At 32.8% G+C, this 26,719-nt stretch overlaps 1 protein-coding gene across 5 annotated transcripts in view; it reads left to right on the top strand.

Annotated features, from left to right (window-relative positions):
* The window catches only part of spen (spen family transcriptional repressor split ends), a 344,925-nt gene that overhangs the window by 33,313 nt on the left and 284,893 nt on the right, over positions 1 to 26,719 (top strand). For 3 of the 5 annotated variants that reach the window (XM_073970444.1, XM_073970442.1, XM_073970447.1), the window contains exon 3: positions 1,380 to 1,880. Coding sequence is in view for 2 of the 5 variants with exons in the window: in XM_073970442.1 (XP_073826543.1) it covers positions 1,786 to 1,880 (95 nt within the window). In the remaining 3 variants the exon portion in view is untranslated. Of the gene's footprint in view, positions 1 to 1,379; positions 1,881 to 26,719 lie in introns of those variants that run through there. The other 2 variants (XM_073970445.1, XM_073970448.1) reach the window with 2 other exon arrangements.

Consider the following 26,719-nt stretch of genomic DNA (forward strand, 5'->3'; position numbering starts at 1 on the left):
TCCACGCTTCTTATAGAGCCTCGAAAAATATTCTTTAAAAATTCCACGCCTCTTATAGAGCCTCGAAAAATATTCTTTAAAAATTCCACGCCTCTTATAGAGCCTCGAAAAATATTCTTTAAAAATTCCACGCCTCTTATAGAGCCTCGAAAAATATTCTTAAAAAATTCCACGCCTCTTATAGAGCCTCGAAAAATATTCTTTAAAAATTCCACGCCTCTTATAGAGCCTCGAAAAATATTCTTTAAAAATTCCACTCCTCTTATAGAGCCTCGAAAAATATTCTTTAAAAATTCCACGCCTCTTATAGAGCCTCGAAAAATATTCTTTAAAAATTCCAGGCCTATTATAGAGCCTCGAAAAATATTCTTTAAAAATTCCAGGCCTATTATAGAGCCTCGAAAAATATTCTTTAACAATTCCACGGGTCTAAAAGAGCCTCGGAAAATATTCTTAAAAAGGCCACGCCTCTAATAGGGGCGAAAGTCAGCGCCTCTAATCGGACCTCAAAAAATATTCTTTAAAAATTCCACGCCTCTTATAGAGCCTCGAAAAATATTCTTTAAAAATTCCACGCCTCTTATAGAGCCTCGAAAAATATTCTTAAAAAATTCCACGCCTCTTATAGAGCCTCGAAAAATATTCTTTAAAAATTCCACGCCTCTTATAGAGCCTCGAAAAATATTCTTTAAAAATTCCACGCCTCTTATAGAGCCTCGAAAAATATTCTTAAAAAATTCCACGCCTCTTATAGAGCCTCGAAAAATATTCTTTAAAAATTCCACGCCTCTTATAGAGCCTCGAAAAATATTCTTTAAAAATTCCACTCCTCTTATAGAGCCTCGAAAAATATTCTTTAAAAATTCCACGCCTCTTATAGAGCCTCGAAAAATATTCTTTAAAAATTCCAGGCCTATTATAGAGCCTCGAAAAATATTCTTTAAAAATTCCAGGCCTATTATAGAGCCTCGAAAAATATTCTTTAACAATTCCAGGCCTCTTATAGAGCCTCGAAAAATATTCTTTAAAAATTCCACGCCTCTAATAGAGGCTCGAAAAATATTCTTTAAAAATTCCAGGCCTGTAATAGAGCCTAGAAAAATATTATTTAACAATTCCACGGGTCTAAAAGAGCCTCGGAAAATATTCTTAAAAAGGCCACGCCTCTAATAGGGGCGAAAGTCTGCGCCTCTAATCGGACCTCAAAAAATATTCTTTAAAAATTGCCCGTCTCTAATAGGACCTCAAAAAAGAGCCTCTTAAAATATTCTTTAAAAATCCTTATTAATTTTTGTTCTTCTCTCATTTATTTTTTATTTATTTTTTTGTTATAAATTCTCAACTAATTCCATACTTTTTCCTCTTTCTTCTCTTTTCAGATCGAAAAAGTTTTGCCAATAAGAAATAAGCCAAATAAAATCATTCTACATGGCAAGAAAAAAATGTGTAATCAGTGTTCTATTCCAAAATATATAATCCATTAAAAGAAAGAAAATAAAGAAAAAAAGAAAATTGCAAAATAAATGCAATTTGTGCAAAAAGAAAAAAGCAGAAGAAGAAAGAAAATTTCTAAATAATATCACCAAAAAAAGTGGAATATAATCAATTCTTAACGATTTCAATATTACTACTGCAACATCGTCTCATCAACGTCTCCCGCCCTACCGCATCAAAAAAAGGATACAATTCCATAAAAAAGGATAACCACATTTTATTTCAGCTGAATGGGTTTGGAGTGCGCCCATTTAAAAAATAATTCGCCTCCATGAAGTTTCACAAACAAAAATGGTACGAGAGACCAACAACGTTTGTTTTGGACAAATAGCCCAAGAAACGCAAGTTGTTGTACGCGAGGATAATAAAAGAGATCATTTAAAACGGTAAGAAGGTGTTTTGAAATATTTTAGTCAATATTTTTTATTTGTTCAAATAATTATGATCAAGTTTGGTGGATATTTGTTAGCAATGGTCGTGAAGATGGTCTAATAATAATGAGTTTCTATTTGTTTAAAAATTTCTATTTGTTTATAAAATTAGAGGTGAGATTGCTTAGAAGAATATTGGGAAGGGGTAGCCACCATGGATTTTATCAATTATTTTTTAAGGGCAGAGCGAAAACCGTTGTCTTTTTAATAAATATATTTGGAAGCTCTATTTCAGGCGTGAAGCGTGAAATTTTCAAAGAATATTCTTCGAGGCTCTATTAGAGGCTTGGAATTTTTAAAGAATATTTTTCGAGGCCCTATCAGAGGCGTGAATTTTTTAAAGAATATTTTTCGAGGCTCTATTAGAGGCTTAGAATTTTTAAAGAATTTTTTTCGAGGCTCTATTAGAGGCGTGGAATTCTTAAAGAATATTTTCGGGAGCTCTTTTAGAGGCTTGGTATTTCTAAAGAATATTTTGGAGGCTCTTTTAGAGGTGTGGAAATTTTAAAGAATATTTTTCGAGGCTCTATTGGAGGCGTGGAAATTTTAAAGAATATTTTTCGATGCTCTATTGGAGGCGTGGAATTTTTAAAGAATATTTTTCGAGCCTCCATTAGAGGTATGGAATTTTTAAAGACTATTTTTCGAGGCTCTATTAGAGTCGTGGAATTTTTAAAGAATATTTTACAAGGCTCTATGAGAGACGTGGAGTTTTTAAAGAATATTTTGCGAGGCTCGATTAGAGGCGTGGCATTTTTAGAGAATATTCTTCAAGGCTCTATTGGAGGCGTTGAATTTTTAAAGAATATTTTTCGAGGCTCTATTAAAGGTGTGGAATTTTTAAAAAATATTTTGCGAGGCTCTATTAGGGCGTGGAATTTTTAAAGAATATTTTGCGAGGCTCTATTAAAGGTGTGGTATTTTTAAAAAATATTTTGCGAGGCTCTATTAAAGGTGTGGAATTTTTAAAAAATATTTTGCGAGGCTCTTTTAGAGGCGTGGAATTTTTAAAGAATATTGTTCGAGGCTCTATTAGAGGCGTGGAATTTTTAAAGAATATTTTTCGAGGCTCTATTAGAGGCGTGGCATTTTTAAAGAATATTTGTCAAGGCTTTATTATAGGGGTGGAATTTTTAAAGAATATTTTTTGAGGCTCTATTAGAGGCGTGATATTTTTAAAGAATTTTTTTCGAGGCTTTTTCAGAGGCGTGGAATTTTTAAAGAATATTATTCGAGGCTCTATTAGAGGCGTGGCATTTTTAAAGAATATTTTTCGAGGCATTATTAGAGGCGTGGCATTTTTAAAGAATATTTTTCGAGGCATTATTAGAGGCGTGGAATTTTTAAAGAGAATATTTTTCGAGGCTCTATTAGAGGCGTGGAATTTTTAAAGAATATTTTTCGAGACTCTTTAAGAGGCGTGGAATTGTTAAAGAATATTTTTCGAGCCTCTATTCGAGGCGTGGAATTTTTAAAGAATATTTTTCGAGGCCCGATTAGAGGCGTGGAATTTTTAAAGAATATTTTTCGAGGGTCTATAAGAGGCGTGGAATTTTTAATGAACATTTTTCGAGGCCCGATTAGAGTCGTGGAATTTTTAAAGAATATTTTTCGAGACTCTTTAAGAGGCGTGGCATTTTTAAAGAACATTTTTCGAGACTCTTTATGAGGCGTGGAATTTTTAAAGAATATTTTTCGAGGCTCTGTTAGAGGCGTGGAATTTTTAAAGAATATTTTTCGAGGCTTTTTTAGAGGCGTGGAATTTTTTAAGAATAATTTTCGAGGCTCTAATAGATGCGCGGAATTTTTAAAGAATTTTTTTTTGAGGCCCTATAAGAGGTGTAGATTTTTAAAAGAATTTTTTTGAGGCTCTATTAGAGGCGTGGAATTTTTAAAGAATATTTTCGAAGGCTCTATTAGAGGCGTGGAATTTTTAAGGAATTTTTTCGAAGGCTCTATTCGAGGTGTGTAATTTTTAAAGAATATTTTCGGAGGCTCTATTAGAGGCTTGGAATTTTTAAAGAATATTTTTCGAGGCTCTTTAAGAGGCGTGGAATTTTTAAAGAATATTTTTTGAGACTCTATTAGAGGCGTGGAATTTTTTAAGAATATTTTTTGTGATTCTAGTAGAGGCGTGGAATATTTAAAGAATATTTTTTGAGACTCTAGTAGAGGCGTGGAATTTTTAAAGAATATTTTTTGAGATTCTAGTAGAGGCGTGGAATTTTTAAAGAATATTTTTGGAGACTCTAGTAGAGGCGTGGAATTTTTAAAGAATATTTTTCGAAGCTCTATTAGAGGCGTGGATTTTTTAAAGAATATTTTTCGAGGCCCGATTAGAGGCGTGGAATTTTTAAAGAATATTTTTCGAGGCCCGATTAGAGGCGTGGAATTTTTAAAGAAAATTTTTCGAGGCTCTATTAGAGGCGTGGAATTTTTAAAGAATATTTTTCGAAGCTCTATTAGAGGCGTGGATTTTTTAAAGAATATTTTTCGAGGCTCTATTAGAGGAGTGGAATTTTTAAAGAATATTTTTCGAAGCTCTATTAGAGGCGTGGATTTTTTAAAGAATATTTTTCGAGGCTCTATTAGAGGCGTGGAATTTTTAAAGAATATTTTTCGAGGCTCTATTAGAGGCGTGGAATTTGAAAGAATATTTTTCAAGGCCCGATTAGAGGCGTGGAATTTTTAAAGAATATTTTTCGAGGCTCTATTAGAGGCGTGGAATTTGAAAGAATATTTTTCAAGGCCCGATTAGAGGCGTGGAATTTTTAAAGAATATTTTTCGAGGCCGTGGAATTTTTAAAGCATATTTTTCGAAGGTCTATTAGAGGCGTGGAATTTTTAAAGAATAATTTTCGAGGCCTGATTAGAGGCGTTAAATTTTTAAAGAATATTTTTCGAGGCTCTTTAAGAGGCGTTGAATTTTTAAAGCATATTTTTCGAAGCTCTATTAGAGGCGTGGAATTTTTAAATAATATTTTCGGGGCTCTATTAGAGGCGTGGAATTTTTAAATAAAATTTTTCGGGGCTCTATTAGAGGCGTGGAATTTCTAAAGAAATTTTTTCGAGGCTCTCTATTAGAGGCGTGGAATTTTTAAAGAATATTTTTCGAGGCTCTATTAGATGCGTGGAATTTTTAAAGAAAAATTTTCGAGGCTCTATTAGATGCGTGGAATTTTTAAAGAAAAATTTTCGAGGCTCTATTAGAGGCGTGGAATTTTTAAAGAATATTTTGCGAGGCTCTTTTAGGGGCGTGGAATTTTTAAAGAATATTTTGCGAGGCTCTTTTAGGGGCGTGGAATTTTTAAAGAATATTTTGCGAGGCTCTATTAGGGGCGTGGAATTTTTAAAGAATATTTTTCAAGGCGTTGAATTTTTAAAGAACATTTTTTGAGGCCCGATTTCGGGCGTGGAATTTTTAAAGAATATTTTTCAAGGCCCGATTTCGGGCGTGGAATTTTTAAAGAATATTTTTCAAGGCCCGATTAGAGCCGTGGAATTCTTAAAGAATATTTTTCAAGGCCCGATTAGAGGCGTGGAATTTTTAAAGAATTTTGTTCGAGGCTTTTTTAGAATATTTTTCGGGGCCCTATAATTTTCGAGGCTCTATTGGAGGCGTGAAATTTTTAAAGAATTTTTTGAGGCCCTATAAGAGATGTAGATTTTTAAAAGAATATTTTTCGAGGCCTCTATTAGAAGCGTGCATTTCTATTGATTTGTTTAAAGAATATTATTTTATATTAAGATAATTTTTGGTAGAATAAAGAGGCCTCTACTGAAGGTCTTTTAGATATGCACATACAAGTTCCTCCTCCTTCTGTGTTAACACCTTTAAAAGGCCAAAATATACAATGAAAAACAAGACAGCAATTTAAGGTCATGCTGATTAGGCCATATGAAAATCATTTTATGGCAGCTAAATAGTTTTTTTAGTTGTGGTCTGTTTGACTTTTGCAGTTGTTATTGTTGGTGTATTTGAAGATATTTAGCTGTTGTTGTGACCCTGAAATCTCAAGCGAATAATTACAAAACCATACAAAAAATATTTTAGGCCTAACAAAAACCTAACGCACATCACAAAAGCCATAAATTTGTTTTAGCATTGAAAAAATAATGTCTTATATTTTTAGTTTTTTTTTGTTGTTGTTGCGAGTATAAAAATATCGAAATATTTTTTTTTTGTCATCATCACGTTTCAAATTTACCTTTAAAATAAAATTAGAAACAGTTTTTTGTGTATGTGCCACCTCATAGTTTTAGACGTGTGTGTTTGTTGTTGTTGCTGAAAATTTTTTATTTAATTTATAAAGAAAATTTGCCGCCAGTTGATTATTTATCTATTTGTGAAAACTACCCCAAGATCGATGACAAGATGCACAGCATGAATGGTTGTCAGTCAGTGCTGCTGAACGAATGTTTAATAACAACAACAACAACATCTATGAGATCAGAACAACAACAAGTAACAACATATCTGTTCTAGTTAACTAAAATCGAAGGTCATCATCTTCAAAAATCAAACAGTATTTAATTTTATTTCACATATTCAGATCTGGCAGGCAATGGCTTGAGAAAGTATGTTAAGTTAGGTGTTCCATTGGTAACACATCCAGAGGGTCAATTGGATATTATTTGCTTTGCTCCCAACCGTATGATCTTCTTCTTTAAATAATTTTAGACCACTACCCACCCATTAGTCCTGTCTTATATTCAAAATTCTGTTGTAGGGTATCTCAAAAGTCTGCTTTAAGTTTTTTTTTCAATTTATTTTCCATTCGTTGCCATAGAGTGGTGCCTTTATTTCAATAGAAACGTGAAGGTATTTTAATTTTTTTCTCTGGCTCATTATTTATGGCTATCGTTAATATTTGTTTTGTTGTTGTTGCACCATTTTCTTGCTCAGTCAGTCAGTCATTCAATCTTGTTATGTTATGTTTTTTTTTTTGAGCAGCATAATTTGTCGCCATAGCAATTTTTCTAACATTTATATGCCATTTAAAATAGTTTATCTTTTGGTGTTCTGCTGACTGTCTGACGCGAGGTATCAGACACCGACACCAATGTTCGTCACATGTGTGTCTGTCTGTCTAGCTAGGCATGCATTCAATTCATCTAACTTTGTCGAGCACATTGAAAATCAAAACATTGTGCGAGGCCGCCTAATATCATCGGTCGTTTGGCCACCATGGCAGCAAATTATAACGTCAAAGTGTATTGGCCTCCCACAAATTGGCAATGACGGTGTTGTGGCATAGTTCAGCTGAAACTTTTCAAGTTAATAAATTTTAAAAACAATTTGAATTTTTTTATTTATTATTTATTTCACATAAATCATAGATTTTGGATTTCTTGGCGTATACGTAATATTTGTAATTTGTATGGATCATACGTCCAATGTACCCAATTTTTATTAGTCATACGCAGAGGTGGACCAAAATAAGTAGTTATTTATTGTAAGGACAATACATAAATTAATATTTTTCGAGGAATATTTTCGGAGGCTCTTTTAGAGGCGTAGTCTTTTTAAAGAATATTTTCGAAAGCTCTATTAGAGGCGTGGACTTTTTAAGAATATTTTTGGAGACTATATTAGAGCCCAGAATTTTTTAAGAATATTTTTGGAGACTATATTAGAGGCGTGAATTTTTTAAGAATATTTTTTGGAGGCTCTATTAGAGGCGTGGATTTTTTAAGAATATTTTTGGAGACTCTATTAGAGGCGTGGACTTTTTAAGAATATTTTTGGAGACTATTAGAGGCGTGGATTTTTTAAGAATATTTTTGGAGACTATATTAGAGGCGTGGATTTTTTAAGAATATTTTTGGAGACTATATTAGAGGCGTGGATTTTTTAAGAATATTTTTGGAGACTATATTAGAGGCGTGGAATTTTTAAAGAATATTTTTGGAGGCTCTATTAGAGGCGTGGAATTTTTAAAGAATAATTTCGAAGGCTCTATTAGAGGCGTGGATTTTTTAAGAATATTTTTGGAGACTCTATTAGTGGCGTGGATTTTTTAAGAATATTTTTGGAGACTCTATTAGAGGCGTGGATTTTTTAAGAATATTTTTGGAGACTCTATTAGAGGCGTGGATTTTTTAAAAATATTTTTGAAGACTATATTAGAGGCGTGGATTTTTGAAGAATATTTTTGGAGACTATTAGAGGCGTGGATTTTTTAAGAATATTTTTGGACACTCTATTAGAGGCGTGGACTTTTTAAGAATATTTTTGAGGCTCAATCAGAGGCGTGGATTTTTTAAGAATATTTTTGGAGACTATATTAGAGGCGTGGATTTTTTAAGAATATTTTTGGAGACTATATTAGAGGCGTGGATTTTTTAAGAATATTTTTGGAGACTATATTAGAGGCGTGGAATTTTTAAAGAATATTTTTGGAGGCTCTATTAGAGGCGTGGAATTTTTAAAGAATAATTTCGAAGGCTCTATTAGAGGCGTGGATTTTTTAAGAATATTTTTGGAGACTCTATTAGAGGCGTGGATTTTTTAAGAATATTTTTGGAGACTCTATTAGAGGCGTGGATTTTTTAAGAATATTTTTGGAGACTCTATTAGAGGCGTGGATTTTTTTAAGAATATTTTTGGAGACTATATTAGAGGCGTGGATTTTTTAAGAATATTTTTGGGCGTGGATTTTTTAAGAATATTTTTGGGCGTGGATTTTTTAAGAATATTTTTGGGCGTGGATTTTTTAAGAATATTTTTGGGCGTGGATTTTTTAAGAATATTTTTGGGCGTGGATTTTTTAAGAATATTTTTGGGCGTGGATTTTTTAAGAATATTTTTGGGCGTGGATTTTTTAAGAATATTTTTGGGCGTGGATTTTTTAAGAATATTTTTGGGCGTGGATTTTTTAAGAATATTTTTGGGCGTGGATTTTTTAAGAATATTTTTGGGCGTGGATTTTTTAAGAATATTTTTGGGCGTGGATTTTTTAAGAATATTTTTGGGCGTGGATTTTTTAAGAATATTTTTGGGCGTGGATTTTTTAAGAATATTTTTGGAGACTATATAAGAGCCGTGGATTTTTTAAGAATATTTTTGGGCGTGGATTTTTTAAGAATATTTTTGGAGACTATATAAGAGCCGTGGATTTTTTAAGAATATTTTTGGGCGTGGATTTTTTAAGAATATTTTTGGAGACTATATAAGAGGCGTGGATTTTTTAAGAATATTTTTGAAGACTATATTAGAGGCGTAGATTTTTTAAGAATATTTGTGGAGACTATATTAGAGGCGTAGATTTTTTAAGAATATTTTTGGAGACTATATAAGAGGCGTGGATTTTTTAAGAATATTTTTGAAGACTATATTAGAGGCGTAGATTTTTTAAGAATATTTGTGGAGACTATATTAGAGGCGTCGATTTTTTAAGAATATTTTTGGAGACTATATTAGAGGCGTCGATTTTTTAAGAATATTTTTGGAGACTATATTAGAGGCGTGGATTTTTTAAGAATATTTTTGGAGATTCTATTGGAGGCGTGGATTTTTTAAGAATATTTTTAGAGGCTATATTAGAGGCGTGGATTTTTTAAGAATATTTTTAGAGGCTATATTAGAGGCGTGGATTTTTTAAGAATATTCCACGTTTTGTAGTCTTTCGAAAAATCTTTAAAAAATCCACGCTTTGTAGTCTTTCGAAAATATCTTTAAAAAATCCACGTTTTATAGTCTTTCGAAAATATCTTTAAAAAAATCCACGTTTTGTAGTCTTTCGAAAATATCTTTAAAAAATCCACGTTTTGTAGTCTTTCGAAAATATCTTTAAAAAATCCACGTTTTGTGGTCTTTCGAAAAAATCTTTAAAAAATCCACGTTTTGTGGTCTTTCGAAAAATCTTTAAAAAATCCACGTTTTGTGGTCTTTCGATAAAATCTTTAAAAAAAACCACGTTTTGTGGTCTTTCGATAAAATCTTTAAAAAAACCACGTTTTGTGGTCTTTCGATAAAATCTTTAAAAAATCCACGTTTTGTGGTCTTTCGATAAAATCTTTAAAAAATCCACGTTTTGTGGTCTTTCGAAAAAATCTTTAAAAAATCCACGTTTTGTGGTCTTTAGAAAAAATCCTTAAAAAATCCACGTTTTGTGGTCTTTCGAAAAAATCTTCAAAAAATCCACGTTTTGTGGTCTTTCGAAAAAATCTTTAAAAAATCCACGTTTTGTGGTCTTTCGAAAAAATCTTTAAAAAATCCACGTTTTGTTGTCTTTCGAAAAAATCTTTGAAAAATCCACGTTTTGTGGTCTTTCGAAAAAATCTTTAGAACATCCACGTTTTGATGACTTTAGATCTCTAAAAAACCACGTTGACGACCTCCAAAAATCTTTAAAAAATCCACGTTGATGACCTTCAAAAATCTTTAAAAAATCCACGTTTTGATGACCTCTACAAATCATAAAAATATCCACGTTTTGATGACCTCCAAAAATCTTTAAAAAATCCACGTTTTTATGACATCTAAAAATAGAGGCGTGGAGCTTTTAAAGAATATTTTTCGAGGCTCTTTTAGAGGCGTGGGATTTTTAAAGAATACTTTTGGAGACTCTATTAGAGGCGTGGATTTTTAAAAATATTCGTGGAGTTTCTATTAGAGGCGTGGATTTTTTAAGAATATTTTGGAGACTCTATTAGAGGCGTGGTTTTTTAAGAATATTTTTGGAGACTCTGTTAGTGGCGTGGATTTTTTAAGAATATTTTTGGAGACTCTGTTAGTGGCGTGGATTTTTTAAGAATATTTTTGGAGACTCTGTTAGTGGCGTGGATTTTTTAAGAATATTTTTGGAGACTCTGTTAGTGGCGTGGATTTTTTAAGAAAACATTTTTGGAAATCCCCGTTTTGGTGGGATCTAAAACGTTTTTAAAAATCCACGGTTAGCTGGGTTCTACAACTTAACAAAAAATCACATTTTGGTGGGCTCTAAAAAATTTTAAAAAATCCATGTTTTGGTGGGCTCTAAAAATCTTTAAAAAAAAGCCCGGTTTTGGTGGGCTCTAAAACTATTTTAAAAATATCCAGGTTTTGTTGAGCTCTAATACTCTTTAAAAATCCTTGTTTTGATGATCTCTAAAAATTTTTAAAAAAAATCCAGATTTGTACGACCTCTAGAAATCTTAAAAAAATCCGCGTTTTGGTGACCTCTTAAAATCTTTAAAAAATCCAGGCTTTGAAGACCTGTTAAAGTCTTTAAAAAATCTACATTTTGGTAGGCTCTAAAGCTCTTTAAAAAATCCAAGTTTTTATAGCCTCTAAAAATCTTAAAAAAATCCACGTTTTAATGACCTCCAACAATCTTTAAAATAAAAATCCACGTTTATATGACCTCTAACAATCTTTAAAAAATCTAAATATTGACCTCCAAAAATTTTTAAAAACTTCATGTTTTGATTACCTCTAAAATCTTTAAAAATCCACTTTTCGATGCCCTCTAAAAATCTCTAAAAAATACACGTTTTGGTTGCCTCTAATAAAAGTTTATAATATTTAAAAAATTCCAATGGTTATAAAACATGTTATTACAAATATTAATTTACATTCCATCACAATATTATTTCTGTAGGGAAAATTCCTATATTATTTGGTCATTAAATTGTCACGTTGTTTATTTTTTTTTTTTTTCATTTCTCTAATGATAATTACATTCCCTTGTGTATCCTCCCATGAAGGTTGTTTGTTGTTTTTTAACTTAAATTACAACTATTTTACAACAAAATATAATAGAACAATATTTTCAATGTCAAATTCACTATCTTAAATCAATAAATTGTTATGGGCATGCGAAAAAAGAACATAACTCTGGCAAATTTTAATAATCCATTGTCACGCTATAACTAATAATTTTATTTCACCATATATGTACATATGTAGTTGGGAATAGATGCAATGCAATAAAACAGATAAAAAATTTACATGTTGTATATGTAGTTAAAAAACTTCTATTTAAAGTTAACATTTTAATTATTGACAACTAAAACCTCTATATTCTCTTAGTATTCTATAAAAATATATTCAAATTAAAAATATGGATTATTTACCCTACAAATACCTTGAAAAATCTCAAATATCTAAAGATTTAGCATTCCTTTGTGAAATTTCAAATATTTTCTATATATTTATACGCAGGGGCGTATAACTAATATTAATTCCATACATGGTGCGTATAAACAACATTCATATGCAGACATGACGTATACGTACGTATTTTTAAAAATAATTATGACATAGGCTCAACTCTTAACATTGAAAAAAATAAATAAAAATATTTATCACCTGCACACGTTTTCCAATGTTTATTTTATCCAATCTCAAGAGATAAATGTAAACATATGAAAAAAAGAAAAATTATATAAATCATTCGAGGAAATATAAACAAAAAAATAATCACATAAAATTATTTTCATCTGAACATTTTTAAACATCTTCCATTTTGGGATCATTAAAGCATCTTATTGATGGATATAAATCATTTTGTTTTGGCATTCATCTTTACAGAACGAATGAAGCCTTGACAAATTATTTTGTTTATGTTCGGAAAAAATACATATGGCCGGCCGTAGTACGTCAGAAATTTCGATACTTCTAAAGAATGATTTTTAATTTATTTAAGACTGACAACGTGGTTTTTTTAAAGATTTTTAGAGCCCAACACAACTTTGATTTTTTAAAGATTTTTAGAGCCCACCAACTCGTGGATTTTTGAAGGACTTTTGGAGACCAAAAAAACGTCTTTAATAGAGTCTCAAAAAATATTCTTTAAAAATTCCACGCCTCTAATAGAGCCTCAAAAAATATTCTTTAAAAATTCCACGCCTCTAATAGAGTCTCAAAAAATATTCTTTAAAAATTCCACGCCTCTAATAGAGTCTCAAAAAATATTCTTTAAAAATTCCACGCCTCTAATAGAGTCTCAAAAAATATTCTTTAAAAATTCCACGCCTCTAATAGAGTCTCAAAAAATATTCTTTAAAAATTCCACGCCTCTAATAGAGTCTCAAAAAATATTCTTTAAAAATTCCACGCCTCTAATAGAGTCTCAAAAAATATTCTTTAAAAATTCCACGCCTCTAATAGAGTCTCAAAAAATATTCTTTAAAAATTCCACGCCTCTAATAGAGTCTCAAAAAATATTCTTTAAAAATTCCACGCCTCTAATAGAGTCTCAAAAAATATTCTTTAAAAATTCCACGCGTCTAATAGAGTCTCAAAAAATATTCTTTAAAAATTCCACGCCTCTAATAGAGTCTCAAAAAATATTCTTTAAAAATTCCACGCCTCTAATAGAGTCTCAAAAAATATTCTTTAAAAATTCCACGCCTCTAATAGAGTCTCAAAAAATATTCTTTAAAAATTCCACGCCTCTAATAGAGTCTCAAAAAATATTCTTTAAAAATTCCACGCCTCTAATAGAGTCTCAAAAAATATTCTTTAAAAATTCCACGCCTCTAATAGGGCCTCAAAAAATATTCTTTAAAAATTCCACGCCTCTAATAGGGCCTCAAAAAATATTCTTTAAAAATTCCACGCCTCTAATAGGGCCTCAAAAAATATTCTTTAAAAATTCCACGCCTCTAATAGGGCCTCAAAAAATATTCTTTAAAAATTCCACGCCTCTAATAGAGCCTCAAAAAATATTCTTTAAAAATTCCACGCCTCTAATAGAGCCTCAAAAAATATTCTTTAAAAATTCCACGCCTCTAATAGAGCCTCAAAAAATATTCTTTAAAAATTCCACGCCTCTAATAGAGCCTCAAAAAATATTCTTTAAAAATTCCACGCCTCTAATAGAGCCTCAAAAAATATTCTTTAAAAATTCCACGCCTCTAATAGAGCCTCAAAAAATATTCTTTAAAAATTCCACGCCTCTAATAGAGCCTCAAAAATATTCTTTAAAAATTCCACGCCTCTAATAGAGCCTCAAAAAATATTCTTTAAAAATTCCACGCCTCTAATAGAGCCCCAAAAAATATTCTTTAAAAATTCCACGCCTCTAATAGAGCCCCAAAAAATATTCTTTAAAAATTCCACGCCTCTAATAGAGCCTCAAAAAATATTCTTTAAAAATTCCACGCCTCTAATAGAGCCTCAAAAAATATTCTTTAAAAATTCCACGCCTCTAATAGAGCCTCAAAAAATATTCTTTAAAAATTCCACGCCTCTAATAGAGCCTCAAAAAATATTCTTTAAAAATTCCACGCCTCTAATAGAGCCTCAAAAATATTCTTTAAAAATTCCACGCCTCTAATAGAGCCTCAAAAAATATTCTTTAAAAATTCCACGCCTCTAATAGTGCCCCAAAAAATATTCTTTAAAAATTCCACGCCTCTAATAGAGCCCCAAAAAATATTCTTTAAAAATTCCACGCCTCTAATAGAGCCTCAAAAAATATTCTTTAAAAATTCCACGCCTCTAATAGAGCCTCAAAAAATATTCTTTAAAAATTCCACGCCTCTAATAGAGCCTCAAAAAATATTCTTTAAAAATTCCACGCCTCTAATAGAGCCTCAAAAAATATTCTTTAAAAATTCCACGCCTCTAATAGAGCCTCAAAAAATATTCTTTAAAAATTCCACGCCTCTAATAGAGCCTCAAAAATATTCTTTAAAAATTCCACGCCTCTAATAGAGCCTCAAAAAATATTCTTTAAAAATTCCACGCCTCTAATAGAGCCTCAAAAAATATTCTTTAAAAATTCCACGCCTCTAATAGAGCCTCAAAAATATTCTTTAAAAATTCCACGCCTCTAATAGAGCCTCAAAAAATATTCTTTAAAAATTCCACGCCTCTAATAGAGCCTCAAAAAATATTCTTTAAAAATTCCACGCCTCTAATAGAGCCTCAAAAAATATTCTTTAAAAATTCCACGCCTCTAATAGAGCCTCAAAAAATATTCTTTAAAAATTCCACGCCTCTAATAGAGCCCCAAAAAATATTCTTTAAAAATTCCACGCCTCTAATAGAGCCTCAAAAAATATTCTTTAAAAATTCCACGCCTCTAATAGAGCCTCAAAAATATTCTTTAAAAATTCCACGCCTCTAATAGAGCCTCAAAAAATATTCTTTAAAAATTCCACGCCTCTAATAGAGCCTCAAAAAATATTCTTTAAAAATTCCACGCCTCTAATAGAGCCTCAAAAATATTCTTTAAAAATTCCACGCCTCTAATAGAGCCTCAAAAAATATTCTTTAAAAATTCCACGCCTCTAATAGAGCCTCAAAAAATATTCTTTAAAAATTCCACGCCTCTAATAGAGCCTCAAAAAATATTCTTTAAAAATTCCACGCCTCTAATAGAGCCCCAAAAAATATTCTTTAAAAATTCCACGCCTCTAATAGAGCCTCAAAAAATATTCTTTAAAAATTCCACGCCTCTAATAGAGCCTCAAAAAATATTCTTTAAAAATTCCACGCCTCTAATAGAGCCTCAAAAATATTCTTTAAAAATTCCACGCCTCTAATAGAGCCTCAAAAAATATTCTTTAAAAATTCCACGCCTCTAATAGAGCCTCAAAAAATATTCTTTAAAAATTCCACGCCTCTAATAGAGCCTCAAAAATATTCTTTAAAAATTCCACGCCTCTAATAGAGCCTCAAAAAATATTCTTTAAAAATTCCACGCCTCTAATAGAGCCTCAAAAAATATTCTTTAAAAATTCCACGCCTCTAATAGAGCCTCAAAAAATATTCTTTAAAAATTCCACGCCTCTAATAGAGCCCCAAAAAATATTCTTTAAAAATTCCACGCCTCTAATAGAGCCTCAAAAAATATTCTTTAAAAATTCCACGCCTCTAATAGAGCCTCAAAAAATATTCTTTAAAAATTCCACGCCTCTAATAGAGCCTCAAAAAATATTCTTTAAAAATTCCACGCCTCTAATAGAGCCCCAAAAAATATTCTTTAAAAATTCCACGCCTCTAATAGAGCCTCAAAAAATATTCTTTAAAAATTCCACGCCTCTAATAGAGCCTCAAAAAATATTCTTTAAAAATTCCACGCCTCTAATTTACTTACTTACTTAGCTGGCCTTTTACAGAACATTTGTTCCATAAGCCGAACTAAGAAAAAATCTCCAATCCTCTCTGTTTGCTGCTGTATTTTCCCAATCTGGGATATGTAGCTTTGTGATATCTCGTTTCACTTGTTCGCTCCAACGAAGCTTTGGCCTTCCAGATCTGCGAGAACCTCCATGCGGCCCGTATTTATACGCCTTTTTAGCGGGTTCATCATCACTCATTCTTATAACATGGCCTAGCCATCGCAATCGTTGTATCTCGATTCGTTCAACTATATTGATGTCATTGTATAGTTGATACAGCTCGATGTTCATACGACGCCGATATTCGCCGTCAACACAGATTGGCCCATAGATCTTTCGTAGAATTTTTCTCTCAAACACACAAAGCACAGCCTTATCTGCTTGAGCAAGTACCCATGCTTCGGAACCATACATTAGCACGGGTAGTATCAGTGTTTTGTACAGTGTTATTTTTGTTTGACGAGAGGTGGCTTTATTCCTAAACTGCTTACTCAGCCCAAAGTAGCATCTGTTAGCCAACACTATTCTTCTTCGTATTTCACAACTGATGTTATTTGTTGTGTTTATGGCGGTGCCGAGGTAGACGAAGTCCTTTACTACCTCAAAATTATAGGTACCAACATTCACAGATGGTGCGGTGTTTATGGACATATTACGCGTCGATACCATCAATTTGGTTTTTACGCCGTTTACTGCCAGACCAACTTTAGCAGATTCTCTTTCGACTTTTGCAAAGGTGTCAGTTACTTCCTTTACCGATCGACCCATGATGTCAATGTCGTCGGCATAAGCCAGTAACATGTGGCTGTTCGTGTATATTGTTCCATTTCTTTTGACCTTCGCGTCTCGTATGACCTTTTCCAGTAGGATGTTAAATAGATCACACGACAGGCCGTCTCCTTGTCTGAAACCTCTTTTGGTAGTAAACTCTTCGGAGAGGTTCTTTCCAATTTTAACTGAGGATCTCGTCTCAGTTAATGTCATTCTACAAAGTCGAATGAGCTTTGCAGGAATACCAAAATCAGACATGGCTTGGAACACCTTTGAACGTATAGGGCTGTCGAATGCTGCTTTATAATCGACGAAAAGATGGAAGGTGTCGATCTGCATTTCTTGGGTCTTTTCCAGGATTTGTCTCAAGGTAAAAATCTGGTCAATGGTGGATTTGCCAGGTCTAAAGCCGCACTGATAGGGTCCAATAATTTCATTGACCATAGGCTTTAGTCTCTCACACAATATGCCAGATACTATCTTATATGCAATAGGGAGCAGACTTATGCCCCTATAATTGGAGCACACAGTCTTATCACCCTTCTTGTGGACTGGACATAGGATGCTCACGTTCCAATCGTCGGGTACGCGTTCTTCCTGCCAGATGGTGCTAACTAGCTGATGCATACACCTTATCAGCGTGTCGCCTCCGGTTTTGAACAGCTCGGCTGGTAGGCCATCTGCTCCTGCCGCCTTATTATTCTTCAGCCGGTTTATTGCTGTCCTTACCTCATCTTGGCTGGGCGGTATACATTCAATACCATCATCTGGGATTGGATCTGTGGTATCTTCGCCGTCTTCACTGCTATCGGATACCAACAGTTTGGAAAAATGTTCTTTCCATATCCTGAGCACACTATCTGTATCAGTTACCAAATTACCTTGTTGATCTCTACAGGAGGATATTCCTGTACCAAAGCCATCAGTTTGATGCTTCACTCTTTGGTAGAATTTTCGGACTTCGTTCTGTCTCCTGTACATCTCCATTTGTTCACACTCCCTCTTTTCCATTTCTCTCTTTTTCCTGCGGAAAAGACGTTTCTCCTCTCTCCTTTTCTCCCGATACCTCTCTCGTGCGCTACGCGTTGCTACTGATTGTAAAGTAGCCCTATATGCCGCATTTTTTTCTTCGGTAGCAGCACGGCACTCCTGGTCATACCACGGATTCTTTGGTGGAGGTCTCTGGTATCCAAGTACTGATTTTGCGGCTGTTTGCATGGAGTGGGCAATATTTTGCCATTGTGCTGATATGTTATCGGGACGAGAAGCGCTATCATTAAGCAATTGGGTCAGTTGAGTGGAATATGCTGTGGCTATCTGTTGTGTTTGCAGCTTGGCGATGTCCAACTTTCGTGTTGTGTCTGTCCGTGCTTTATTTGCAACGTTTAGACGGGTACGTACCTTTGCTGCAACGAGGTAATGGTCCGAATCTATGTTTGCTCCTCGGAACGATCGTACATCCAACACGCTCGATGAATGTCTTCCATCTATCAGAACGTGATCAATTTGATTTATTGTTCTTTGGTCTGGAGACAGCCAAGTGCCCTTATGAATATCGAGATGCTTAAATCTGGTACTGCTAACTACCATGTTTTTTGCCGCTGCGAAGTCTATCAGCCTCATTCCATTGTCTGATGTTTCACTATGTAGACTGAATTTCCCAACTGTTTGTCCAAAGATATTCTCCTTTCCAATTATGGCATTAAAATCGCCTAGAACAATTTTAATGTCATGGGCAGGACAACGGTCATATGTTTCTTCTAAGCTCTCGTAGAATATATCTTTGGTCTGTTCGTCCTTGTCTTCGGTTGGGGCATGAGCGCAGATAAAGCTGATGTTGAAGAATTTTGCTTTAAATCGAATTGTAGCAAGTCTTTCATTCACTGGGGTGAATCTGGAGACCAGATGTTTTAACCTCCGACCAACTACAAAACCGCAACCAAACTCATGCTTTGTGTCATGGCAGCTATAATACAGTGCGTCACCTTTAGGTGTTGTTGTGACATCTTTCCCAGTCCATCGTATTTCCTGTATGGCAGTAATATCGGCTTTGTACTTTCCAAGTACGTCTGCCAATGCGAAGACTGCACCTTCTCTATAAAGAGTGCGAACATTCCAGGTGCAGATTCGCAGATCATGGTCCTTAAAACGTTTGCGGGGTTCGTCAACTTTAGAGGGGTTTGTTTTTCTTTTCTTTCGTTTTTTCATAGTAGGCTTTTTTTTCTAGGGGAGGGTTACTAACCCGACGCCCAAACCCAAGTTTTTAACGTTCTTATGGGTGAACGCGCGGCACATGTTAGCTCACTACCTTTAACGGGTGTTAAAGGCAGTTCCCCAGGTGACACCACGGGGAGGTCAGTGTCCACTTGAGATGAAAGAGGGACCAAGATAAATCCTGGGCTTTGCCATGTTAAAACCGGTCAGGACCGTTCCTTGGTATCTTCCATCCCCTACGTCACCCCCACGCCTCTAATAGAGCCTCAAAAATATTCTTTAAAAATTCCACGCCTCTAATAGAGCCTCAAAAAATATTCTTTAAAAATTCCACGCCTCTAATAGAGCCTCAAAAAATATTCTTTAAAAATTCCACGCCTCTAATAGAGCCTCAAAAAATATTCTTTAAAAATTCCACGCCTCTAATAGAGCCTCAAAATATATTCTTTAAAAATTCCACGCCTCTAATAGAGCCTCAAAAATATTCTTTAAAAATTCCACGCCTCTAATAGAGCCTCAAAAATATTCTTTAAAAATTCCACGCCTCTAATAGAGCCTCAAAAAATATTCTTTAAAAATTCCACGCCTCTAATAGAGCCTCAAAAAATATTCTTTAAAAATTCCACGCCTCTAATAGAGCCTCAAAAAATATTCTTTAAAAATTCCACGCCTCTAATAGAGCCTCAAAAATATTCTTTAAAAATTCCACGCCTCTAATAGAGCCCCAAAAAATATTCTTTAAAAATTCCACGCCTCTAATAGAGCCCCAAAAAATATTCTTTAAAAATTCCACGCCTCTAATAGAGCCCCAAAAAATATTCTTTAAAAATTCCACGCCTCTAATAGAGCCTCAAAAAATATTCTTTAAAAATTCCACGCCTCTAATAGAGCCTCAAAAAATATTCTTTAAAAATTCCACGCCTCTAATAGAGCCTCAAAAAATATTCTTTAAAAATTCCACGCCTCTCATAGAGCCTCAAAAAATATTCTTTAAAAATTCCACGCCTCTAATAGAGCCTCAAAAAATATTCTTTAAAAATTCCACGCCTCTAATAGAGCCTCAAAAATATTCTTTAAAAATTCCACGCCTCTAATAGAGCCTCAAAAAATATTCTTTAAAAATTCCACGCCTCTAATAGAGCCTCAAAAAATATTCTTTAAAAATTCCACGCCTCTAATAGAGCCTCAAAAAATATTCTTTAAAAATTCCACGCCTCTAATAGAGCCTCAAAAAATATTCTTTAAAAATTCCACGCCTCTAATAGAGCCTCAAAAATATTCTTTAAAAATTCCACGCCTCTAATAGAGCCTCAAAAAATATTCTTTAAAAATTCCACGCCTCTAATAGAGCCTCAAAAAATATTCTTTAAAAATTCCACGCCTCTAATAGAGCCTCAAAAAATATTCTTTAAAAATTCCACGCCTCTAATAGAGCCTCAAAAAATATTCTTTAAAAATTCCACGCCTCTAATAGAGCCTCAAAAATATTCTTTAAAAATTCCACGCCTCTAATAGAGCCCCAAAAAATATTCTTTAAAAATTCCACGCCTCTAATAGAGCCCCAAAAAATATTCTTTAAAAATTCCACGCCTCTAATAGAGCCCCAAAAAATATTCTTTAAAAATTCCACGCCTCTAATAGAGCCTCAAAAAATATTCTTTAAAAATTCCACGCCTCTAATAGAGCCTCAAAAAATATTCTTTAAAAATTCCACGCCTCTAATAGAGCCTCAAAAAATATTCTTTAAAAATTCCACGCCTCTCATAGAGCCTCAAAAAATATTCTTTAAAAATTCCACGCCTCTAATAGAGCCTCAAAAAATATTCTTTAAAAATTCCACGCCTCTAATAGAGCCTCAAAAATATTCTTTAAAAATTCCACGCCTCTAATAGAGCCTCAAAAAATATTCTTTAAAAATTCCACGCCTCTAATAGAGCCTCAAAAAATATTCTTTAAAAATTCCACGCCTCTAATAGAGCCTCAAAAAATATTCTTTAAAAATTCCACGCCTCTAATAGAGCCTCAAAAAATATTCTTTAAAAATTCCACGCCTCTAATAGAGCCTCAAAAAATATTCTTTAAAAATTCCACGCCTCTCATAGAGCCTCAAAAAATATTCTTTAAAAATTCCACGCCTCTAATAGAGCCTCAAAAAATATTCTTTAAAAATTCCACGCCTCTAATAGAGCCTCAAAAAATATTCTTTAAAAATTCCACGCCTCTAATAGAGCCTCAAAAAATATTCTTTAAAAATTCCACGCCTCTCATAGAGCCTCAAAAAATATTCTTTAAAAATTCCACGCCTCTAATAGAGCCTCAAAAAATATTCTTTAAAAATTCCACGCCTCTAATAGAGCCTCAAAAAATATTCTTTAAAAATTCCACGCCTCTAATAGAGCCTCAAAAAATATTCTTTAAAAATTCCACGCCTCTAATAGAGCCTCAAAAAAATATTCTTTAAAAATTCCACGCCTCTAATAGAGCCTCAAAAATATTCTTTGAAAATTCCACGCCTCTAAAAGAGCCTCAAAAAATATTCTTTAAAAATTCCACGCCTCTAATAGAGCCTCAAAAAATATTCTTTAAAAATTCCACGCCTCTAATAGAGCCTCAAAAAATATTCTTTAAAAATTCCACGCCTCTAATAGAGCCTCAAAAAATATTCTTTAAAAATTCCACGCCTCTAATAGAGCCTCAAAGAATATTATTTAAAAATTCCACGCCTCTAATAGAGCCTCAAAAAATATTCTTTAAAAATTCCACGCCTCTAATAGAGCCTCAAAAAATATTCTTTAAAAATTCCACGCCTCTAATAGAGCCTCAAAAAATATTCTTTAAAAATTCCACGCCTCTAATAGAGCCTCAAAGAATATTATTTAAAAATTCCACGCCTCTAATAGAGCCTCAAAAAATATTCTTTAAAAATTCCACGCCTCTAATAGAGCCTCAAAAAGTATTCTTTAAAAATTCCACGCCTCTAATAGAGCCTCAAAAAATATTCTTTAAAAATTCCACGCCTCTAATAGAGCCTCAAAAAATATTCTTTAAAAATTCCACGCCTCTAATAGAGCCTCAAAAAATATTCTTTAGAAATTCCATGCCTCTAATAGAGCCTCAAAAAATATTCTTTAAAAATTCCACGCCTCTAATAGAGCCTCAAAAAATATTCTTAGAAAATTCCACGCCTCTAATAGAGCCTCAAAAAATATTCTTAAAAAATTCCACGCCTCTTATTGAGCCTCAAAAAATATTCTTAGAAAATTCCACGCCTCTAATAGAGCCTCAAAAAATATTCTTTAAAAATTCCAAGCCTCTAATAGTGGCTCAAAAAATATTCTTTAAAAATTCCACGCCTCTAATAGAGCCTCGAAAAATATTATTTAAAAATTCCACGCCTCTAATAGAGCCTCAAAAAATATTCTTTAAAAATTCCACGCCTCTAATAGAGCCTCAAAAAATATTCTTTAAAAATTCCACGCCTCTAATAGAGCCTCAAAAAATATTCTTTAGAAATTCCATGCCTCTAATAGAGCCTCAAAAAATATTCTTTAAAAATTCCACGCCTCTAATAGAGCCTCAAAAAATATTCTCTAAAAATTCCACGCCTCTAATAGAGCCTCAAAAAATATTCTTTAAAAATTCCACGCCTCTAATAGAGCCTCAAAAAATATTCTTTAGAAATTCCACGCCTCTAATAGAGCCTCAAAAAATATTCTTAAAAAATTCCACGCCTCTAATAGAGCCTCAAAAAATATTCTTTAAAAATGTCACGCCTCTAACAGAGCCTCGAAAATATTCTTTAAAAATTTCACGCCTCTAATAGAGCCTCAAAAAATATTCTTTAAAAATTCCACGCCTCTAATCGGGCCTTAAAAATATTCTTAAAAAATTCCACGCCTCTAATAGTGCCTCAAAAATATTCTTTAAAAATTCCACGCCTCTAATAGAGCCTCAAAAATATTCTTTAAAAATTCCACGCCTCTAATAGAGTCTCAAAAAATATTCTTTAACAATTCCACGCCTCTAATAGAGCCTCAAAAAATATTCTTTAAAAATTCCACGCCTCTAATAGAGCCTCAAAAAATATTCTTTAAAAATTCCACGCCTCTAATAGTGCCTCAAAAATATTCTTTAAAAATTCCACGCCTCTAATAGAGCCTCAAAAATATTCTTTAAAAATTCCACGCCTCTAATAGAGTCTCAAAAAATATTCTTTAACAATTCCACGCCTCTAATAGAGCCTCAAAAAATATTCTTTAAAAATTCCACGCCTCTAATAGAGCCTCAAAAAATATTCTTTAAAAATTTCACGCCTCTAATAGAGCCTCGAAAATATTCTTTAAAAATTCCACGCCTCTAATAGAGCCTCAAAAAATATTCTTTAAAAATTCCACGCCTCTAATAGTGCCTCAAAAATATTCTTTAAAAATTCCACGCCTCTAATAGAGCCTTAAAAAATATTCTTTAAAAATTCCACGCCTCTAATAGAGCCTCAAAAATAATCTTTAAAAATTCCACGCCTCTAATAGAGTCTCAAAAAATATTCTTTAACAATTCCACGCCTCTAATAGAGCCTCAAAAAATATTCTTTAAAAATTTCACGCCTCTAATAGAGCCTCAAAAAATATTCTTTAAAAATTCCACGCCTCTAATCGGGCCTTAAAAATATTCTTAAAAAATTCCACGCCTCTAATAGTGGCTCAAAAAATATTCTTTAAAAATTCCACGCCTCTAATAGAGCCTCAAAAAATATTCTTTAAAAATTCCACGCCTCTAATCGGGCCTTAAAAATATTCTTAAAAAATTCCACGCCTCTAATAGTGGCTCAAAAAATATTCTTTAAAAATTCCACGCCTCTAATAGAGCCTCAAAAATATTCTTTAAAAATTCCACGCCTCTAATTTAGCCTCAAAAATATTCTTTAAAAATTCCACGCCTCTAATAGAGCCTCAAAAATATTCTTTAAAAATTCCACGCCTCTAATTTAGCCTCAAAAATATTCTTTAAAAATTCCACGCCTCTAATAGAGCCTGAAAAAATATTCTTTAAAAATTCCACGCCTCTAATAGAGCCTCAAAAAATATTCTTAAAAAATTCCACGCCTCTAAAAGAGCCTCAAAAAATATTCTTTAAAAATTCCACGCCTCTAATAGAGCCTCGAAAAATATTCTTTAAAAATTCCACGCCTCTAATAGGGCCTCGAAAAATATTCTTTAAAAATTCCACGCCTCTAATAGAGCCTCGAAAAACATTCTTTAAAAAATCCACGCCTCTAATAGAGCCTCGAAAAATATTCTTTAAAAATTCCACGCCTCTAATAGAGCCTCAAAAAATATTCTTTAAAAATTCCACGCCTCTAATAGAGCCTCGAAAAATATTCTTTAAAAATTCCACGCCTCTAATAGAGCCTCAAAAAATATTCTTAAAAAATTCCACGCCTCTTATTGAGCCTCAAAAAATATTCTTAAAAAATTCCACGCCTCTTATTGAGCCTCAAAAAATATTCTTAGAAAATTCCACGCCTCTAATAGAGCCTCAAAAAATATTCTTTAAAAATTCCACGCCTCTAATAGTGGCTCAAAAAATATTCTTTAAAAATTCCACGCCTCTAATAGAGCCTCGAAAAATATTCTTTAAAAATTCCACGCCTCTAATAGAGCCTCAAAAAATATTCTTTAAAAATTCCACGCCTCTAATAGTGGCTCAAAAAATATTCTTTAAAAATTCCACGCCTCTAATAGAGCCTCGAAAAATATTCTTTAAAAATTCCACGCCTCTAATAGAGCCTCAAAAAATATTCTTTAAAAATTCCACGCCTCTAATAGAGCCTCAAAAAATATTCTTTAAAAATTCCACGCCTCTAATAGAGCCTCAAAAAATATTCTTTAGAAATTCCATGCCTCTAATAGAGCCTCAAAAAATATTCTTTAAAAATTCCACGCCTCTAATAGAGCCTCAAAAAATATTCTTTAAAAATTCCACGCCTCTAATAGTGCCTCAAAAATATTCTTTAAAAATTCCACGCCTCTAATAGAGCCTCAAAAATATTCTTTAAAAATTCCACGCCTCTAATAGAGCCTGAAAAAATATTCTTTAAAAATTCCACGCCTCTAATAGAGCCTCAAAAAATATTCTTTAAAAATTCCACGCCTCTAATAGAGCCTCAAAAAATATTCTTTAAAAATTCCACGCCTCTAATAGAGCCTCAAAAAATATTCTTTAGAAATTCCATGCCTCTAATAGAGCCTCAAAAAATATTCTTTAAAAATTCCACGCCTCTAATAGAGCCTCAAAAAATATTCTTTAAAAATTCCACGCCTCTAATAGAGCCTCAAAAAATATTCTTTAAAAATTCCACGCCTCTAATAGAGCCTCAAAAAATATTCTTAAAAAATTCCACGCCTCTAATAGAGTCTCAAAAAATATTCTTTAAAAATTCCACGCCTCTAATAGAGTCTCAAAAAATATTCTTTAAAAATTCCACACCTCTAATAGAGTCTCAAAAAATATTCTTTACAAATTCCACGGGCCTAATCGGGCCTTGAAAAATATTCTTTAAAAAATCCACGCCTCTAATAGAGTCTCGAAAAATATTCTTTAAAAATTCCACGCCTCTAATAGAGCCTCGAAAAATATTCTTTAAAAATTCCACGCCTCTAATAGAGTCTCAAAAAATATTGTTTAAAAATTCCACGCCTCTAATAGAGCCTCAAAAAATATTCTTTAAAAATTCCACGCCTCTAATAGAGACTCAAAAAATATTCTTTAAAAATTCCACGCCTCTAATAGAGACTCAAAAAATATTCTTTAAAAATTCCACGCCTCTAATAGAGCCTCAAAAAATATTCTTTAAAAATTCCACGCCTCTAATAGAGCCTCAAAAAATATTCTTAAAAAATTCCACGCCTCCAATAGAGCCTCAAAAAATATTCTTAAAAAATTCCACGCCTCTAATAGAGGCTCAAAAAATATTCTTAAAAAATTCCACGCCTCTAAAAGAGCCTCAAAAAATATTCTTTAAAAATTCCACGCCTCTAATAGAGCCTCAAAAAATATTCTTAAAAAATTCCACGCCTCTAATAGAGCCTCAAAAAATATTCTTTAAAAATTCCACGCCTCTAATAGAGCCTCAAAAAATATTCTTTAAAAATTCCACGCCTCTAATAGAGCCTCAAAAAATATTCTTTAAAAATTCCACGCCTCTAATAGAGCCTCAAAAAATATTCTTTAAAAATTCCACGCCTCTAATAGAGCCTCAAAAAATATTCTTTAAAAATTCCACGCCTCTAATAGAGCCTCAAAAAATATTCTTAAAAAATTCCACGCCTCTAATAAAGCCTCAAAAAATATTCTTAAAAAATTCCACGCCTCTAAAAGAGCCTCAAAAAATATTCTTTAAAAAGTCCACGCCTCTAACGGAGCCTCAAAAAATATTCTTAAAAAATTCCACGCCTCTAATAGAGCCTCAAAAAATATTCTTTAAAACTACCACGCCTCTAATAGAGCCTCAAAAATATTCTTTAAAACTACCACGCCTCTAATAGAGTCTCAAAAAATATTCTTTAAAAATTCCACGCCTCAAATAGAGTCTCAAAAAATATTCTTAAAAAATTTCACGCCTCTAATAGAGTCTCAAAAAATATTCTTAAAAAATTCCACGCCTCTAATAGAGTCTCAAAAAATATTCTTTAAAAATTCCACGCCTCTAATAGAGCCTCAAAAAATATTCTTTAAAAATTCCACGCCTCTAA

This window comes from Musca autumnalis, unplaced genomic scaffold (genome assembly GCF_047663935.1).
Source record: "Musca autumnalis isolate F117 unplaced genomic scaffold, ASM4766393v1 scaffold_2, whole genome shotgun sequence".
NCBI lineage: Eukaryota > Metazoa > Arthropoda > Insecta > Diptera > Muscidae > Musca > Musca autumnalis.